This window comes from Harpia harpyja, chromosome Z (genome assembly GCF_026419915.1).
Source record: "Harpia harpyja isolate bHarHar1 chromosome Z, bHarHar1 primary haplotype, whole genome shotgun sequence".
Classification (NCBI taxonomy): domain Eukaryota; kingdom Metazoa; phylum Chordata; class Aves; order Accipitriformes; family Accipitridae; genus Harpia; species Harpia harpyja.
Window position 1 is genome coordinate 92820443 of NC_068969.1, and position 19633 is coordinate 92840075.

General features: G+C 38.8%; 1 protein-coding gene across 8 annotated transcripts in view; it reads right to left on the reverse strand.

Annotated features, from left to right (window-relative positions):
- The window catches only part of MAST4 (microtubule associated serine/threonine kinase family member 4), a 319996-nt gene that overhangs the window by 158084 nt on the left and 142279 nt on the right, over positions 1-19633 (reverse strand). For all 8 annotated transcript variants that reach the window (XM_052776790.1, XM_052776788.1, XM_052776787.1 and 5 more), the window contains one exon: positions 12173-12204. In XM_052776790.1, coding sequence (XP_052632750.1) covers positions 12173-12204 — 32 coding nt within the window. The remainder of the gene's footprint in view (positions 1-12172; positions 12205-19633) is intronic.

Below are 19633 nucleotides of genomic sequence, written 5' to 3' on the forward strand. Positions count from 1 at the left end.
AGCCCGTGGAGGACCCCATGCCGGAGCAGGTGGATGCTGGAGCAGGGGAAGAGTGAGGAGTCCTCCCCCTGAGGAGGAATGAGCGAAAGAGAGTGTGTGTGACGAACTGACCACAACCCCCATTCCCCGTCCCCCTGTGCTGCTGAGGGGGGAGGACGTAGAAAAAATCAGGAGTGCAGTTGAGCCAGGAAGGGGGGGGGGGGGGGGGGGGGGGGGGGGCGGGGAACATGTTTTAAGATATGGGTTTACTTCCCATTATCCTGTTTTGATTTGATTGGTAGTAAATTAAATTGATTTTGGTTTTTCCCCAAGTTGAGTGTCTTTTCTGCCCGTGACCATAAGTGGGTGAGTGGTCCCTCTCTGTCTTTGTCTTGACCCCACGAGCTCTTCTTTTATATTTTCTCCTCCTCATCCTACCGCCAGGGAGAAGTGAGCAAGCAGCCTTGTGGTGCTTTGTTGCCGGCTGGGCTTAAACCACGACATACACCAAAAATAAAGGGGGGGAATCTATCATTAGAATTCTTTAAGCAGAGCACAGGTTCATCAAACAATCATATAATCTCCCCTGAGCCCCACCATGACCCCAATCCTACAGAGGCTAAATGTGTGCAAGCTAGAAATTGCACAGCCTCAGAAAGCTCTCTCTTGTAGATTAAGAGATTATTCAAATCTTTGCAGCATCAGTCCTAAAAAAAAATCAATTCATCAATACAGCATAGGGCAGCCTGGATCATGCAATTCATGAGGACATTACAACTCCTTTGTGACAATTCTTTTTGACAAACTTCAAATTTTCCTTAACTGAAGAAAACTGGACTTCCCAAAATTAATGCCACTGGGAAAAAACAAACAATGAACACGCTGTTTCAGTATGTCAGAATTTTGATGTTTACTATTTGAAATTCAAACTGAGCTGACTAGCAGTGATTACCCACATGATGTTCTTCTGTAGTCTTCTCACTCAGTAAGTACTTTCTCAGGCAGCAGAATAAAACAGCTGGTTATATCATCATTTGTTCTTTTTTGTTTACATCATACAATTTTGAAGTTTTACTAGAACTAATATCAAAGACAAATAATCATACTCACAATGCAACTTCTGTTCACAGAACATACAAGTGGACACAGCCAATGCTAATTTCAAAATACTTATAGCAAGTATCTTCTGAAATATTTTTTTGTTATTCAACATGCATCTATCAAATTTTTCACTGAAAGTCAGAATTTAATCATGTAATTATTGCGCTTGCAAGCTAAGTTATCCCTAGGCCCCAATCTGCTGCTCAGAGATCACTACTCCCTTGCCTCAGCAGCTCACCATTAAATTACCCTAGCATTTTCCCTCTGCTCTCACTATATGCTTTGCTGCTTCTATGCACATAGAAACACTGCAAACACCACAAACTGCCAATTCAAGAGGTAATGTGGGACAGAAGGACAGAACCAACAGAAACAGAGCAGTTCAGTGAAAAAGGGCACAAGCGGAAAAGGCTGCTCAGGGAAGCAGACTGTCACATGGGAAGAGCAAGAACAGTAGGTTAGCCAGTTTGTCAGACCTCCATCCCATTACTCTTTTTTTGCCTCATTTTGTCAGGTTCACTATTCAAGTTTTAGTAGTGAACTGATGAGGGTATTTTCTACTGCTACTTCTTTGTAGAGATTCAATTATTTTAACACCTCAGCACCTGCCTTCATATCACTAGCAATCCATTAGCCATGAGATCTGGTCCTCTAAGATGTAGGTTGAACCTCATGTGCTATAAAAGAATTATCTGCAGGTACACAAATATTTTAAATATTTAACATTTCATATAAAATATTCTACTGCAAAAACATTTTTTTAACTTAGGCAAAACATGAAGGCACCCAGATACTTGATTTTCTTTGCTTCCTCCAAGAATCATGTGATTCCCCCAACCTGGAATTCTGCAACATTCCTACAGGAAAACGACTTGACCCTAGAGGCTCATTTCATTTTGCTTTTTCCTTGAGGCTTAATCTGATCACAATTTTGATAAAGAATTACTTAAGATTATTTTCCATTCTTGACCCTGTCCTGTCCTTGCCTAAGTAGCCAAAACAAAACTCCAGCAGGGCATAGCACACCCAGGGCACTGTGGAGAAGCGTGATACCTGGTGAAGCATGGGTCAGGTGCTAATTTACATTACTTAATGTCATGGTTTAAGCCCAGCCAGTAACAAAGCACCACAAAGCTGCTTGATCACTCCTCCCCCGCACTGGCCCCCAGTGAGATGAGGAGAAAATACAAAGAAAAACTCCTGGGTCAAGACAAGGACAGAGAGGGATCACTCACCAATTATGGTCACAGGCAAAAAGACACTCAACTTGGGGAAAAACCAAAATCAATTTAATTTACTACCAATCAAATCAAAACAAGGATACTGAGAAGTAAAACCAAACCTTGGAACACCTTCCCTCCCCCCCCGCCCCTCCCCCCTCCTTCCCGGCTCACCTCCACTCCCAATTTTCTCTACCTCCTCCCCACCAGCAGTGCAGGGGGACAGAAAATGGGGGTTGGGGTCAGTTCATCACACATGTTGTCTCTGCCGTTCCTTCCTCCTCAGGGGGAGGACTCCTCACTCTTCCCCCGCTCCAGCATGGGGTCTCTCCACAGAGACAGTTCTCCACAAACTTCTCCAGTGTGGGTCCTTTGCATGGGCTGCAGTCCTTCAAGCACAGACTGCTCCAGCGCAGGCTTTCCCACAGAGTTACGGCCATCTTGGGAGCATCCCCGTGCTCCGTCATGGGGTTCTCCCGGGGGGCTGCAGGCGGGCATCTGCTCCCCCGCTCCCCTCCATGGGCTGGGGGGGACAGCCTGCTGTCTCACCACGGGCTGCAGGGGCATCCCCTCCTCCCCCGCTCCTCCGCCCCCTCCTTCTTCACTGACCTCGCTGTCTGCAGAGGGGTTTCTCTCACATCCCACTCCCCCTCTCCGCTGCAGGTTTCCCTTCTTAAATCTGTTCTCCCAGAGGCACTACCGCCGTTGCTGATGGGCTTGGCCTCAGCAGAGGCTGGGCCCGACTTGGAGCCGGGGAAGCTTCTAGCAGCTTCTCACAGGAGCCACCCCTCCAGCCCCTCCCCCGCTACCAAAAAAACCCCGCCACACAAACCCAAAACACTTAGACACCACAGCACTTACAGAACAACAGATAAATACCATGTTACACAATTAAGCTTTAAAACCTGAACACCTCATTTTCTGGACATCAATCTTGCAGGTAGCCATATTACTTCAAGAAATTTTGTGATGTTCTGGGCCTTGTAAATGTATCTAGGTGATTAAAGAATATAATGGACAATGCTGGATGAACATATATGCCATTAATATAACAAAGAATAGTTTTAAAATATACAAAAAAGTCATCACTATCTGACTTTTGCATGTTTACATAGACTGTGTGTGCATGCACACACACAAACAGATGAGCATGAATTTACCTGTAACAAGGTTTCACAAAGCTTTAAAATATCCTCAAGCAGTGTATACATCTTTCATTGAAGAGAGACATGATGAATTACATTTTAAAAGATAGTTCCTTTCTCTTCCACGTGATGTGATAAATCGTAAAGAGAGGATGGTCACTGTGTAAAACCCACACATGTACCAGTAAAACATAAGTCAAGAGACAACATGCAGAGATATGTAATAATATTAATTTTATTACACAAATGAAGCAGGGATGCAAATGTGCATGTGAAAGCACCAAAAGAAACAATGCAACAAGGTTAAACAGAATGGCCTATTCTGATAGCCATGGACACAACTAACATCCATAAAATACCAAGGGATGTGTTGTCAACATCAAAATGAGGCCTGTGCTCTCCACAGCACAAAGGACTTGTCTGCAGAAGACCCTGCGCTGAAAGCAGGAAGATGGCAACAAGGCTACACAGCACACTGCACGTGCCATTATCCTTCCCATTAGCTCAACACAACTTTAAAACAAGGAAACACAGACAAAGGGCAGCAGACTTGTGTAAAATTTATAGAGGCTGAAGTAAGCAGGATTGTGAGGGAAAAGGATCATGCTATGGTAACTGTTGGCTCCTAAAGCACACAAAAAACATGTCCAAAAATGAGCTTCTCATTGTCAATCACAAGGAACCCAAGAGATGCGATGAGGACCCAACAGCTCATGGCCTTGTCCCCCATGTCATACACAAGTGACCAGCCCAGACACATAGACTTTGTGAAGTATTTGAATTCCTTGTGCAGAATTTGCATCAAAATCTTGTCGTGGTTTGTCTCAGTAAAGCATACATTAAGCACATTTAGAGTTCATTAACAAATCTCAAAAAAAGTTGTCAGTGGAGGAATCTCCTTTGTACAAAGAGTTTTTTGGTTTTGGTTTTTTTTATGAGTTTGTAAAATTTTATCATCTGGCTTGATGCTATTCAGCATTTTCATCAATGATAAGGAAATGAGATTTAAAGCCACTGCAGAAAGGTCAAAGGTGAAACATTGAAGAAATTATAAATATTGAGGACAACAAGGTTATCCCCATACAAAGTGACCTGGATCTCTTGGTAATTTGTACTTTTTTAAACAAAAATGCATTTTAATGACAAATGCAATGTTAGGCATCTAGAAACTTAAGAGGGTCTGCTGCACTTAGGAAGCCACCACTAAGAAAAATAACGTAGGGGTGCTTAGAAGACATTGTTTTCCCAGTGTGTTGCTGTGACAAAAGGTGCCAATAGAAACAGTAACACAGAGCTGTAAAAAGGAGACAGGGATTTTTATATCTACTCGTAGCAAGAGCAAAACATCACAAAACTAGACTTGCAGGAAAAAAAAATCCCCTCAATGACAGCACTAGAAAACCCCTGAAAGTTAAAGACTTGAATCTACTTAGTTTGTCAGAAAGACAGAAATATGTTTATTGAGCACCATACAGTATACTGACTATAGTACACTGCCACCAGGGAGAAAACCAGCTAAATGAGCATGTTCTCGCTTAACGCAGAAGCACATACAGAAATAGTGCTAGTAACACTTAACACTAAAGCATACATATCTTAAGAATCAAACATGGGCTATGGAGAGTATCCATCTGAGCACAATCCACCCATATTAGAATTGAGAGATTCATTACCTGGCAACAATAATTAATGTACTTCATTTTTCAAATTTAAGATAATGGTAATCTCCCAAATAATTTAAAACAAAAAAGTGACTTTCTTTTCATGATTAACGCTCTGTTATTTATTGCAAAGGTCTAAGATTATTATATTGGACACAATCATTTGAAAGTCCGAAGTGGAGTTTCAGCTTACTTTAAACTCAGATGAAGCTGAAGAAAATGAGTGGATAAAATGGAAATGAAAATTAAATGTAAGAAAAAAATAGCCAGTTCTACTCTCAGGGCTCTAAAGTGTAAGACCTTCTCAACCTTACCCACAGCTTCCACTCCTTCCAGAAAAGCCCTCTGTCTTTGACATACAGTTTAACAGTACTGTGTTACTTGCTGATATCAGAACAGTTATTCTTGACTGTGACACCAAAAAAGGCTTTTTTTTTTTTTGCTACAATGCCTGAAAAACCCTAAACATGGATGCAACTAACCCAACAGAAGAAAGTTACTCTTTTTTAGATATAATTTACATCAGCAAACTAAGTCTATTGCTCTAACACACAGGCAGAGTGATGAAAGCATCTCATGCATACGTAATGGAAGTGCAACTTTATGAATAGGTAGATTCATAGCTAAGCAAAGCTGTACCCACAGTACATACTGCACCACCCAAGCTATCCAAATCTGGATACAAAAAGGGCTAGCTCCTGCCAGTCCTGGCCCACAAGTCTTCTTGCTTACGTATTTTGCCCCCTCCACTTCCTGCCAAAGGTGGAAGACACTACAAAGACATGCGACAAGGACTTTCCTGAGGGCAACCTTGCCCCACATCCCTGGTCCAGATACACTGAATTCCTTAAACTGCCATCAGAGTATTCTATCAGCACACACTAATTTGTAGTAAAAATTCCTGTCAACAGAAGATAAGTGAGCCACAGCTATAGAGGCAGACACTGTAAAGAACAAACTGATCTAAATCTCTATATTTTCAGTGTAACAATGGTACTTATCAAAACACTCACCTCAGGTCAACTTGTTTACTTCATCTCTACACAAATATAAACAGCAGTAGCAGTGAAGTATATACAGAAGAGAGCTACAGCAATACAAATTTCCAGTTCAACACTGTTTCACAGCATGAGGAACTAACTCATTGCTGAGATTTAGGTGTAACTGTTGATGTGTGCTCTGCAGAAAGTTCTCTCATAAGTATTAGTTTTTCTCCTGTAATAATTTTAATGGGATATTGCACATTATTGTAACTTAAGGTACTCAGTTTCTCTCAATGAACACCAGATTGCAGAGGCTGTGCACTTTCAAAGAAAAAAAATCCAAACAAGCCCCAAAACTTACATAAACAGAGAAATAGTTTTTATTTTAATTAGGAATACAAATTTTCAGTAACTTGAGTATCTCAAGACTGCATTTTGAGTAGCTTTTATAATTAACATGGAAAATACTTTATTTCTCCAAAATCTAGTATTTTTTATAGTGATCTGTCTAAAATTGTTTAGATAATATTTTCCAAAACTAATCACTATTTTCTAGAACTTAAATGAAGTTTCTGTCTTCAGCTATAATGAATCAAATTTGAATTTCTGTGCTTTGCAAATGATGTACCACAACATGAGCACTTTCAGCACAATAGTGCACTTCTGCAAAAATACATTCAATGAAGAAAGCTGCAAAGCTGCATGTGTAAGCATGCACACAGGTCCTGAAACATATATACGTAAGACAAAGGAAGTAACAATCTTTCTTACATGTTTTGGTGTGCTTGGAGGCTTTTGTTTGTGCTATTTTTCAATTCTTCAGTCACTCTAAATTAATTTCCTTGACTGTCTTTGACAGTTGTGTCCTTCAAGCCACAAAGAAGCCTATGCAATCAGAGAGATAAAACTCAGAGGTGGCTGTTGGGAGAGAATTAGGCTTGTACAATCAATGTATTTCACTTTTGAGGTTTCCTTTGGGTGCTCTGGCATCCAATCTCAACACTTTTCCTTATCACAGATCACCTATATACATAGACAATTTTTTTATAGATATATCTATCTGTAAACATACATATATACATGCATACAGAAACTGTCGAATTCCAGTTTTGTCCACCTACTTTTTTTTTTTTAAGTATGGCTGGCACGATTTCATAATTCCATTCCACTCAATTTCTCATTCCTGCTTTTTCCCTGAGGTTAGCTGATAGTCCATATTTGTCATTGATAAAACTTTCTTACAAAACTGTCATTAACTGTCTTGAAACTTATTTAATTAAGCCCCTAAGCAAGCAGTAGTTTTAACTACTGTTTCTCTTGAATTCTTGGCTGGTCACACTCTTATGTTGCTGTTATCCAAGGATATCAGCTGCTTCACTGTAATGCATAAATGAATTTTATGAAAATTCAGTGACCAACTTTGACATTTCCACAGGTGCAAGTAGATTATATAATTGCTGCTACTGAACTAGAGTCCATATTTTATAATTACCGAAATTAGTTTCAGAAATGTCAAGAGAAGGACAGATGCAGCAAAAATGAATACATAAAAGTTATCTAGCTCTGCATTAAACTGAAATTGACAGATTAAACAAAAGAAAAAGGAAAGAGAACTGATTTAGTCTGGAAAGGTCAGGTATTTTACTTGTAGGGCAGGTGCTTTACCCACTGAAGCTCTAAAGAAAGGAGGAACCTCCTCTACCTACCTGCTTACTTCTTTTTAAGTATTACTGTTTCTGAAGGCTCCTCTCCACCTCACAGAAGCCTGTTGTTAATTCATTTTCAGAAGAAGGGGATTTTAAACCAGAATGTACCTACTTAAAGCTGAGGGTAATTTTCGTGCCACAGCCTTTGAGTTCATGCCCTGTCTCTCTGTAGTTCTCATTTTGCTATACTCTGTGGGTATGGGAAGGAAACAAAAGAGGATAAGGAAATTGATGCCTAAAATTCAGCAGCGGAAACTCACCTGGTTAACACACAACATACACTGAGAGATCTTCTCTGGCTACCTACTCCTGCTAGATACACTCTAAATGTGTAAAGGATAGGGATTTTTAGATGCAATCAGGCATTCTCTGGTTCATCAGAGGATCTGCATGCTTCATACACAGACATTAGCAACACTTAACTGATCAAATTAAATCTGTATTTCTGGGTCTGGCTTAACATTAGGCACCAATGTCTCCCTTGATATTTGGAAGTTTGGGGTGAAAATAATCAATAAAAATATCTTAACAACATATAAATAATCCACCCCTGTAGTGGCAGTGTGCAGAAACACACTTCATTGTTATTTTCCGATAGAGTTGCAAGTGGGACAGTAACAGCCATGCAGGTTTACAATCATGTTAAGTTTACATAAAGTCCGTTTTGCTGCTGGAGACAGCCAGCTCCAAGACATTCATTCTGCCTTCATGCCACCAGACCCTGCAGCGAGCAAGGCATTTGTGCAGCTAGACAGTCAGACACACCAAAGAACCTGCATGAAGCTAGCTGCAACCTGGATCAGTTCTGCCTGTGTCCACACAAGCACTTGTGCCAGCACAGCCAGGGGGTGCTCTGAGGATGGAAAAGCTCACTTCTTTCTCAACCAGAAGCCCTTATCTCAGTTTATGCCAACTATGCTAAAGTTAACTTCAACCTTCTAATGTTTTTTTGTCTCCAATTCATTCTTTAGGAGTTGCTGTATAACAACTACGTAAAATCAGAATTGGCTTTAATTGTAGGATGCCCACAGAAAGCTTAACTTCTTTCATGAGATCCAGAATGAGGCCCCACAGCCACAGACAATGTAGGGAAGAGTGGAAAAGTTAAGCCCTCTCCCTCTCCAAGTTTCCTTCACTTTATGTCCTCAATCCCCTCTCACCATTCCCCCTAAAGCACATAACATTCCCCATGCCTCCTTTCCCAACCCCTATAGATTCTTTCTTGATTTCTGCCACCACCATGGCCTTAATCTTTAGTCTTCTATTTCAAAACCAAGAAACAGTTTCATACTACCCTGCCCCTTACATCAGCTGAATCTTGTGTAACAAAAGGCAGGGAAGCTGCTAGTTTCCAGAGAAGTCTCTGTATTTGGACTGAGCAATGGTAACATAAATATGTCAGTGAAAACAGAGGGCATGTTTTTTAAGGGAAGCCAGTTGGGCTTTTAGGTTGACGGCCACAGAGCTAGATCAAAAGGTCAGCTACTAGGTGGAGTAACTCCACATACGGCAAGAACGTATGTGCCCAATGGCACAATCAGGGTACCCCTGGCAGACGAATGGCAGATGAGGTTCAACAAGTAAACAAGCATTGCCAACTTGAGGCAGGTAACACACTGTGTTGGAATGGATGCCACTGCTCATGAACTTGGAATAACAGCTACTGCACAGGTAGACTCCTCTGCTTATGGTTTTGCTGGCAGTAAGTCAGCATCACCCTCTTTCACTGCATATCTGATCAACTTAATAAAAGAAACACGAGTACCGTTTCTGGCATCAAGTTGAGCACATAGTTAAGCAAGTCCAAGAGCTCTGATTGTTTCAGCAGAATAGGTAGGGAAAGGCTGGTATTCCGATTCAGTCAAACACCACTTGTTTTCAAATGATCTAGAGTAGATAGCCCTACTGCTAGGAATTAGCATGCTCCTGAATGTGGTTCAGCTCTTGTTTAAGGTTAAACCACGACAGCCCTTTTTGGCACCCAACGTGGGGCACGAAGGGTTGAGATAACGACAAACCTGACCAGAGCTTGTTAAAACAAGCATACTCAGTATGCTTCCTGCCAAATACCCACCTTTCCATATAACCCTATCATATATACCATATCCCATCCCATTGAGACATAATCAGCAGCCTCCTTTCTGTTGTCAGAGAAGAAGTATTTAAAAATTTAAAAATTATCTGCATATATACAGAAAACAACTCTGTATGGTCAAGCTGGTAGCCTGTCTAAAATAGATATAAAACCCAATGCAACAGATATAAAAGAAAGCTTAAATATTTTGCACACTAGCCCTTTAAAACATACACATGGCAAACCATAAGCAAGACACCTTTCGTCCTGCATCCCTCTTTCCTTTCCTCCTCTGATTGTATCATATAAGAGAATAAGAGATCATTTCAAAGAAGGGGGGTGGGGCAGAGGAATCAGTACCAGTCATTCATCAACCCAAACCTCACTTTCCAAGCTTCTCTACTTGACCACCCCTGAACCAGCTCTCCCTGGCCTGCTTAAAGCTGTGTCTTTGGCATGCCATTGGCTCTGAAGCTCCAGAAGACAAAGTGGCATGCCTACCTGAAGCCATTCAGGACCTCTAGATGCTTATGGCAATAAAAACATAGGACCTCTCACATTTTGAAATTCAGTCTTCATGTCAACATGCATTTGACGTGCAAACACAGCAGCCCACATGCCACACACACACAACCCCTGATGCTACAGCCCTTGCTAACCTCACCACTATGAGCCCTGCTAACTAAGATAGCAGTATTAAAGATATTTTAAAATACCATCTGCAGAATCCTAAGCACTTTAATAACTAGATATGACTATGCTGACAAGGGGCTATTCCTTTACTGTACTTTATTAAAGTCTTAGCAACATTACAGAATATGCACTTACATCTCAGTGGTCAGCTATAAAAACACGTATACGAATGCAACTGGGGTGATTGCTTTGCAACTGTTTTTCAAACTTGGAGAAAAATATCTAGTAACTTTCAGTGTCAAATATCATAGCAAGAATAAGCAAGGTCATGGCTATGGGCAAAGAAAGAGCCTCAAGAGCCACTTACTGCTCTGGCTGCAGTCAATAGGAGTTTAGCCATTAACTTCAACAGAGGGAGTCTTTTGCCCATACAACAGTTTCAGGTTAATATAAAGTAGCAAGGGCACCAAAAGAAGGCATCAAAAATAAATTCCCCTTAACTGTTTTTCTATCATTGCAATAATCAAATACATGATGTGAAATTAGTTTTATATTTTCTTGACTTTTTTTAAATAATTGGTTTCCTCACTATTTAGTATAAGATTTTTCATGTGTCAGAACATGAAACAAGAAAGTCTTTTCCAAGTCAGCAAATGTCCTACGATGTACAGACTTCTGGTATGCCATGTAAGTCAGAACAACAGAGCACTTAACAGCACTTTCCCTGCAATTACAGTTTCAGTTATTCACATACCTAACCTCACTATCACCAAAAGATACACAGCACTATCAAGCTGAAAACAAGTACAGAAAAATAAAACCAAATAACTGGCCTTTTGTGCGAGGGCTTAGGGTTTTATTCACATGTTGTCACACTAACACAAGCTTATCCAAGTACAGTGATAGCCTTATAGTCCTAAGGTATTTTCTGAAAGAAATAGTAATTGAACAGAGTTTGTTGTTAAGATATTCTGCCATGTTTTATCCCAATACTTTCTCAATAAATTACTAATGAAGAACAAGAAATAAAACAGATACAAATAAAAATATAAGCTTTAAAACCAAACAGCTCAAAAACATGAGGAAAACAAAGCCAAGGTACAGAAATCTGAGCAAAGCACAACTAAATCACACATAATCTGAGTTCGTATTACTCTAACTCTGTAACAATTTATACAAGAATATACACTCTTTACTTCCACTAACCAAAATAGTAGCTTAACAACCCTATAAATTTAGTTGAACTCACCTACTCTTTGTTCCTACCTTTTCATCCACAGGTCTGATCACAGAATTTCATAAGGAAACAGTTTTATTTACACGTCAAGTTTCAATTATATCATTCATGAAGAAACCAAATTTCTTTCTTGATTTTTAACAAGAGAAATCTTCAATACAAAACAAAAGTTTCAGTATAAGAACTTCTTGTCACTTTGGAAATCCCTCATAATAGCTCCTCTAGAAGAGGGGGATGGGCATAAAAAAGGTCATCGCACAACCCATAGGTTTTCATTTCCAATCTTAAGTTTCTTTATATGTATTTTGAGGCAGGTCAGCTGCCACATTTAACCTTCATTTTAACTACCCTGAAAAGAAGACTAGGCTACTCAAAAACTGTCAAAACTACATACTATACTGTGAGTGCAATAGAAAAAACTTCATCTACTTACAAACTTCCTCTCCTTGGAAGGCTCAACTCCTTCTGCAACAGAAAAAAGTTACACTATATTAGGAATAAAACATTTTAAACAGAAGTGGCCTTTTTAAGACAAGTACTGTAATCCTCCCATCCAACCAGTAGCAGGGAGATAGAAGTGGGGTGTTTGGACTACAATAAATAATACAGATTTTACATGCACCATTTTTTACTTGTTGCCTTCCATGCTTATTTGAAATATTAACATTAGCAAAGGGAAAAGTCTAGGCCTTTTTGTAGCAGCAATATTAAAATATTTCAAACAACAGAGGGATGTTTTAGAAAAGCCTTACAGTCAGAGCTATGATGCATTGCTAACAGTATTAAAATTTGCAAGAGTCAGTGACAAAGACATGCTAAGTACAAGTAGATTATCTTGCACTGTATAAATCACAGAATATCTGAGGCTGGAAGGGACCTCTGGAGATCCTCTGGTTCAACCTGCTCAAAGCAGGACCAATTACAGCAGGTTACTCAAGACCACATCCAGTTGGGTTTTGAACATCTGCAAAGATGGAGGCTCCACAACCTCTCTGGGCAATCTGTTCCAGTGTTCAACTACCCTCACTTTTTTCCAGTTCTCACATGAACTTATATTCTGAATGCTACATTAGTTAAGTCTTCTTTGCAGTCATGTCCACCAGGGAATACCACCTATGTTTAAACAAAGGGATAACTTGTCTGACGTGGAGAATACACAGACAGATACACATAAAGTTGAAGAGCATCACGAAAGACAAGGTTACATATGAGAATGATTCAAGTTATGTGGATGTATGTCTTTAGTCACTCAATTGCAGTATTTTATGTTTACTTTCAATGTCCACATGAAAGCCTGTTTTAAAGTATGTAACAGACACTCAGTTTCCATTGTAGAAGTTATCAAAGGGCATAATGACAAAATTCTGTTTAAAAAGTAAATATATATTTATATACACACATGTATGCTGTGTATGTGTGCACATGTGTCTATTTCATATAGCACATAAAGTTACAGGTATTGACCAGAAAACGCACATGAAAATACAATTGAATGGATAAAAATAGTTCAGCCAGGCACCTTAGAAAAGCCCATAAGGGAATGAATAATTACGTATTCTTTACAGACTTTTAAATGGTGTGCAGTAAATAAAGCCCAGGCTGCTAACTCAATGATAAGGATTAAAATATCAAGTAGCTGCTCCATTCCTGAGCACCACCCATCCTGTTCACTGAATGAGGCAGGAAAAAATAGCGTGAAACAATGTAATTAGAGATCATAACGCAAAGGCATAGGAGAGCAGAATTAGGGGCCTTGGTAACAAATTCTGGCACTTCCTAGGAAGTTCCAGCAACTGTTCAGAATTTGCAATTTAAAACAACACCTTTTAGCATAACATGCGCTTACATACAAAAGAAGTTACACCTGCATACAATGTTGCATTATGAAGCTGAGTAATTCCCCTAAATTTAAAATGTCACATTCATCATGAACAAAATGTAACTGCAATTTAGAACCCACGTACTTCCCTTTGTATGTTTTTTTCCTTTAATATTTACAATGCCATTGTGTTCTATTTCTAACATAAAACTTTACTTGTAATTCTAGGCACCGTCACACTGTAGCAGACAATGGCTGTGGAAAAACTGCCAAAATGTATGAGCAAGAATCATACTTGGTTTTGCATCCCATTTAACAGAGGTGCAACATGTACTTCGAATTTTTTTCTTATGAGTCAGGTAATTTTTTTCTTTTTTTTTCTTTTTTTTTAAATCAGAGTGTTTTGGTTATAGTTTATCATTATAACAGCACAGCAAATGACAGAGTGCCTTCTTTAGACACCTGAAGTCACATTAATCTCTTGGCCTATTCTCATGCATGCCACGCTGAAGCACTACTGACTACAGAATAAGAGATGATTCACTGTAGCAACTTGCCGGTAAGTATGTTAAGAACTGCCAAGATCTCCCCATACAAAGTAAAAAATGAACCAAAACCTCAGGTATGTAATTTATAGAGGAAGATTTACAAAACATTGCAAATAAAGCATTTGTAAGGCTTGATTTTAAAACAGTATACACAGAAACAAACAAAACAAGGAATGAAATAAAACAAATATCCTTTCTGGATAATATCTATATCCTCATTTTTCCTATATATCACAGCACGGATGTTAAAATGCAAGGTCACTTCTCTCATGCTTCTCCAGCTTGAATATCTCCAAGACAAAAAAAAAACCCAAAACTTAGTAAATTGAAGCTTGTTTTTTCCGTCTCGGATTAGGCAGAATTTTTACACTCCTATATGATTTTTTAGTGTCACTTAGGACTCACCTGCCCCAAAGATTTTTGCACAGCCTGAAGAAAGTATCAGATTATCAGCTATGTCAATACAGACTTTCTTACTCCAGACAACGCTCACCAACATTATACTAGCTTTGTAATAGTACCGAGCTCCATGTACTCCAATAGTACAGTAGCAGAGCTCCACGGCTGGGTCTACACAAAGCAGGTGGGAAAAGTGTAAACAAGCTCTACATGGGGCTAGCCTATAGCTTAGAGAAATCATTTATCTCCTATGTACCTAAAAATCATCTGTACCATTCCAAAGCTAAAGATGCCATTTTTACTCTGCTTCTCCCAGCTGTTTTACTCACAGCCACTGAAAATAGGGAAGCACTGAATGATACCATACCAAAAATCACTCAGCTCTTCAGACTTGCAACCCTCCAGCTCAGATCTGTTACATTGCAAATGACCTGTAATGACTTCAGAGTTTTCTGCTATTACACTGTGTCCTTTCTGAAAGCCTCAACAAAACAGACTCAAATGACCAGCTGTCCTAGTTCCATTGCACAGCATCCAACACATATGGACTGCTGAAGGTAAAAAATTCATGGCGTCAAGACTTTCAGATCATGTACTTAGCAGGCAAGCCCCTGAAGTATTAAAAAGAGAAAAAGATGCCTTCACCACCACTCTGCATGGTTCTCAGGCACCAGCTCTGCCCCAGAGGACAACACTATACTCTTTGCCCTTGCCCTACATGGAATCCTCCTCTGGCCAGTTTGAGTTGGGCTGGTTTTAGGGCTGTCTCATTCCACTGCAATAGCACAAAGAACACTTAATGGACCAGAGACTCTTGCCCTTGAAGACCTTTGTGTCTCAAAAACCATGGTCTGAAGACATAATAAACCTTGCCTAAGGTTTAAGAGATCTGTGCAAGCTGTGCCAAATTGCTGTGATGTTGCATTAAGACCCATGTGTACTAAATTTAATTGCAGCTATCACTAATCAGTTCAAACTCCACACTCTGTGCATTTTGCTATAAATAACATGGTTTTACAAGCACAGATGCTTTTTTATTATTTCAGTAATTATGCTTCTTCCTCTGGTCCTACACATCTATAAGACAATTCAGTATGGAAAAGTTCAGTCAATGCACCAGCGTGCAGATATTCAGCCTCATAAAAAAACCACACTGACTGAAAAAAGCACATTGAACTTTATTCTGGGTCAAAGTCTTCACCCCACTAACTAGAAACATGGTTTAAATAACAGAACTATATAAAAAGGTTTAAACGACAGAGGTGACTGAGAAAACACTAACTTCATCTCATTTCTTGTAAATATTACCAGCAAATTACAGAAAATTTAAAATATTTAATTTTCTCCCTTATATAGGAGGAAGAAAAGATACCATTAACTTATTGCTTGTCGCCGGGTTCAATTTTAAAGAATCAATAAAAAGCTGACACATTCATAAGCTGCTAAAGACGCATCTAATGTTGTCAATACAGGTTGATTTTAGAACCACAGTAAATTTGCTTCACCTTTCAACAACAGTTGTGATGTTCAAATATTCAAAAAGTCTTATCTTTCACAGTTTTCAGTTGTCCATGAAGTAGCCTAAAAAAATGAACCGTTTCAAGACAAATTTCAGCAATGCTTTCTTCAGCTGCGGAAGTGTTCAGTCTGAGATTAATAAGAGACTTTTTTACATCATTGCTCTACTCACCCATTATAGGCTGTAAGCATCTGAGAGCTTTCTGGTAAAGTGTGTTAGATCTTAATACGCTGCATTAAGAATAGGTTAACATTGCAACATTAACACTGCATTAGTAACAGTAGGAAGAAAAAAAAAATCAGCACACAATTCACCTTCTTATAAACACTGACAGCAAGAGTAACTGCTTTGAAGGATGAACTGGAATGATTTTCTTCTTAAGCAATTACTATAGTTTTTGCTGAAGAAAAGCTGGGGGATGACAGCAGATCTTGCATTTGGATGTAGGAATAAGGAAAAAAAGCAGGGCAAATAACATAGTATATGATTGTTTTGATCTATCAGGGAAAGGGGTTGCGCTATGCAAGAGGATTTTACAAGCTAATCTTGACCTCTTTATAAGATTAATGTATCAAGCCATTGTATCAATCCATTCTAAATACCTTCTAAGTGGGGCAGTGGCAGGTTATGCTTTTTATTTGATTGCTTCCAACTTTGCCAACATTCAGTTCTTCAGATTCACAGCACACATTACCAAGGGGCTCAGTGTGGAGACAGATCAATCACCTCAAATGCTGAGTGTTAGTGTCTCACACCAAATGTGTCTCTCCTGCTGTAATGTTGTTTCTCTGTCAGAGCTATCCTTTGTTCTTGCAACTTACAATATTTCCTGGTTCCAAGAATAGTAAGCCTCTGCCTCAGAAATGGTTTTCTATTAACACTAGGGTTGAATTTTAGGAGTGGCAATCGACTTTAAAATTTCCAGTTTAAGACAGGATTAACCAATTTTCAAAAAGGTGCAGAAAGGTGTTCAGCTCTTTCTTTGTCAGTCAAGGTGTTCTCACTCGGATCTGATTTCTTACAAATCAGTTATAACTATAAAATTTTTCTCCCTTCCAGATGACCCAAGTGACTTTGTGTTTGGACCACCTCTTTCTCAGCAATCCTAGTCTGAACTGGCTTGTCCAAGGTGCAATTCTATATTTACTTTTCTCAGGAAAACTGTACCAATACCTTCTTCACTGGTAACATAAGTCCCAGTCAAGATCACTGTATTTCCACACTGGCTGCCAAGGAGCTTGGCATTATTAATGCCTTACGGTAAAGTCTGATGTTCTGCCTTTCAGCTGAAGGCTTTCATATTTTCTCGTCATCCAGACGCAGCCACCAGTTCACCAGGGTTTTTGCTTAGTGGGTACCTTCATCAATTAGGTCATCTCTTCACAAGCATTTTCATGAACAAAAATTGCCACTTCTGCATGGACAAGGTCTGGAAGGTAGTCACTGCTACTCAGGGAACACTCCATTCACAGTTCTCCCATGTCACCTGCAGAACACTCCTTGGCACAGAACACAAGGCTTCTTTTAAATATTTTTAACTGTCCATTTCAACGTACAAAGATGTTATTCTGCATGGTAACTTACCATCCTCACATCCCTAAACACTAAAAAAAACGTTGGAAATAATAAACTTGAAGTCACAAATTGGCAACAACTACCGCAGATTTTAACAGGGGATATATTGTAAAAGTAAAGAGGCACTTAAGCTCAGATGTAACCAGAAAAGGTCATATTTTGTCTAATTCAATATTCTGTGTTCTATACAATTCATTTTTATCTCCTCAGTTAACTTCCCTGCTTTTGTTACAGGCAGTGCTGACTGTATCTTTCAAAGTAGAAACATATCTGTCCGTCAGCTCTACAGGTTCTGAAATGTGATGTAAAAGGAATACCTGGGTGCCTACTTAAAGCTAGGCATTATCAATTTAAATGCAAATTAACTGGATCAAAAAGAATGCCTAACAGGCTACATATAAAAAACATACAATAAAAAGAAATCGATTGCTTTATCATGTACAATACAGAAGCAATTTAAATAATCTATTTGTATTTTCCTGTAGATGAACCAGATACAACATTAAGATTTATAACAGACTAGACTCAACTAAGTAAACAGCAGTTAAGTATGTTTTAGTTTGCCTAGTATTCTTCTACAAAACTCTCTTATAGCATTAAAAAACACCAATCTCTATAGAAGAAGGTGAAATATTTCAGTGATTCCATGCATTAACAGTAAGGATTTTCCTACAAACCACACTATAGTCTGAAGTCTTTCCAATTATGGGATCAGCAATAACATCAACCAAAAGAACTTGCTCAGAAATAATTACACTAAGAGATACAATACAAATGACACTCAACTAAATTTTGAAATAAATTAACAGAAATCAAAGAACAACTCCCACACCAGAATGCATAGGTTCTAAGTAGCTTTTTTTTTTAAGTAGACAAAATACCACAATGGTTTCTTCAGAGACAGTAGTAAAATTCTAAATTAATGCCTGGTAGTCAAAGATACTCTCTGAAAAGAGAGGATACTACAGGAGTCAGTCACTGGAAGAAGTTTTGAGTATAATCTCTTTATTTACCTTGGAAAGACAAAAAAAAATAATCAAATTGACCTGGCCAGGGGAAAAAAAAAAAAAGAAACAAAATAATCAAAAGTGCTACAAACATACCCTTTATGGGAATAAAATCCACCAACACAGAAAATGAGAGGGAGAAATGCCAATTTAAAAAAAAAAAAAAAAGTCCTTATTGGCACGTCTAATCTACACCACCTGAATCCATGACTACTCGATGCTTTAGGGACATACCAAACCAACAAAAACCCCCCACCAAATACTCTATCAGTAACCTACTGGTCAAATGAGAAAGAGTAATGCAGTTAAGAATTATTCAGACTATGCTTAATAACATTACCTCTGCTATATCTCAAGTTTTCAGCCAAAAGCAGCAATGGCAGAACATATCAACTGCACTTCCTTACAACAATAATGCTTATTTGGAAAGTAGCTACTATAATTAAAGGTAAAAATTCCCGTAATGAGAAGCACAAACCCTTTTGAAAGAGAGCAATTTGCTGCCAACATTAACTCAGTAAATCTTTGTATTCATTTTCTACCCGTCTGATCTTTACTTCTTTCAAATACTTCCTATTAAAATACAGTAGAAAAACACTACTTTAGGTTTTGTTTGTTGCCTACCATGTTACATTCTTAGCTCAACTTTTTAAAAATCAATAAATAACCATGTTTCTTTAACAAAAAAGTGTGAACATTCTGAATGAACTTCCCACCTCAAAGTACACAAAATCATTTCATCTAACACAGTGTTAGAAAATCCACGCTCCATTCTGACTTGCTGTTGTACAGTCTATTTCACCCCTTGGCAAAGTACCACATCACCACATGACTAATGGAGAAATGCATGCACTGCAAAGTGTTTCAAACACCAACACTAAACAGATTCCAGCTACCAAGTTCACACAAATATTCCCACCTTTAGAGTTTAAGAGTGCTATAAAAGGAGAAGGAAAAAAAAAAAAATCACACAAGACATAAATGCCAGCTGCCAGTACAACTGTTCAGCTGAACAAATATAAACAAT